Raw genomic sequence first — 1,235 nt, 5'->3', positions numbered from 1 at the left:
GATGTGTCTAACTCTCTATCCCTCTCCCTTCCTCTCTGTAAAAAAAAATCAATAAAATATATTAAAAAACAAACAAAAAACTCAGCCCTGAATCGGGGCCCACGGCTCCCAGTCACCGTTTCTCAGCCAAACTGGCACCACTATCAATTCCAGAAAGACATGATTTCTAATTATTAATTAAATAATAAGATTAAAAAAAAACCCTTAGTGTCCTTGAAAATCTCTCACATTTTAAAGTCACACTATTCTTGCCCTGGCCGGTTTGGCTCAGTGGATAGAGCGTCAGCCTGCGAACTGAAGTGTCCCGGGTTTGATTCCGGTCAAGGGCACATGCCAGCCCGGGTTGCGGGTTCGATCCCCAGTGTGGGCTGTGCAGGAGGCAGTTGATCAATGATTCTCTCATCATTGATGTTTCTATCTCTCTCTCCCTCTCCCTTCCTCTCTGAAATCAATAAAAAGTATATTTAAATAAAAATAAAAACAAAATAAAATGAAATAAAATAAAGCCACACTCTCCCCAACCCTGTCTTTCCACTCGGCAAGCAAAGTGTTTCCTCGGAGAAGCTGCCTCCCTCGGCTGAGCCCTCGGGCCTCGGCCCCATCCCGGCCACACAGCCCTCCTCGCCAATAAAGAAGTCTAAATACAATCTGGCAATTTTTAAATTAAATTAAAAAAAAGTAATGGACTTGAAAGAAATTAGATTATAGAAAAGTAAAGGACTTGAAAAGAATGAGAACTTGCCTCCTCGTTCTGAGGACAGTGTTCCCCTGAGCCGCCTGCTCCTGGTTCTGCAAACACCCGATTCTGACCGCGAGAATGTCCCGAGGCCCCGCTGGCCCTCGGCCGGCCCGACCGCTCGCCCCGCTGCGGCCCCTCAGGCCGGCAGCCTCTTTCAGGGGCTCAGTGACTCCCAGACAAGCTGCGTTATTTCAGTCTCCAAAAGGCGCCCGAAAATCAAGAGGCTCTGAGGTCCCTGCACCCCGGCCCCTGTCCTCCCTGGTCGGCCTGCCCAGGCCCCCGGCCGGGGGGACACGTCCCGAGGCCCAGCCACTAGTGCCCAGAAAGACCCACCGAGAGGAGCAGAAAAGAAAGGCCCGAGAAGGGCCAGCGTTCTTACCTGAGGAGACGGTGACCAGGGTCCCCTGGCCCCAGTAGTCCATACCGTAGTAATCACAACGGTGCAATCGCCATCCTCACCCCACAAAAACGGGGGGGGGGGCGGGCGCTGGCCCGG

At 51.6% G+C, this 1,235-nt stretch overlaps 1 gene segment (V, D, J or C); it reads right to left on the bottom strand.

Moving 5' to 3' along the window:
* Positions 1 to 1,235, bottom strand: part of LOC102246882 — a gene marked incomplete at its 5' end in the record, with an annotated part of 55,174 nt that overhangs the window by 52,041 nt on the left and 1,898 nt on the right. Inside the window, 1 exon segment of the C gene segment in view lies at positions 1,119 to 1,193. Coding sequence covers positions 1,119 to 1,193 — 75 coding nt within the window.

The sequence above is a fragment of the Myotis brandtii genome, unplaced genomic scaffold (assembly GCF_000412655.1).
Source record: "Myotis brandtii unplaced genomic scaffold, ASM41265v1 scaffold1057, whole genome shotgun sequence".
Classification (NCBI taxonomy): domain Eukaryota; kingdom Metazoa; phylum Chordata; class Mammalia; order Chiroptera; family Vespertilionidae; genus Myotis; species Myotis brandtii.
Note: the sequence above shows the minus strand (reverse complement) of the source record. Positions and strands in the feature narration are given on the sequence as shown.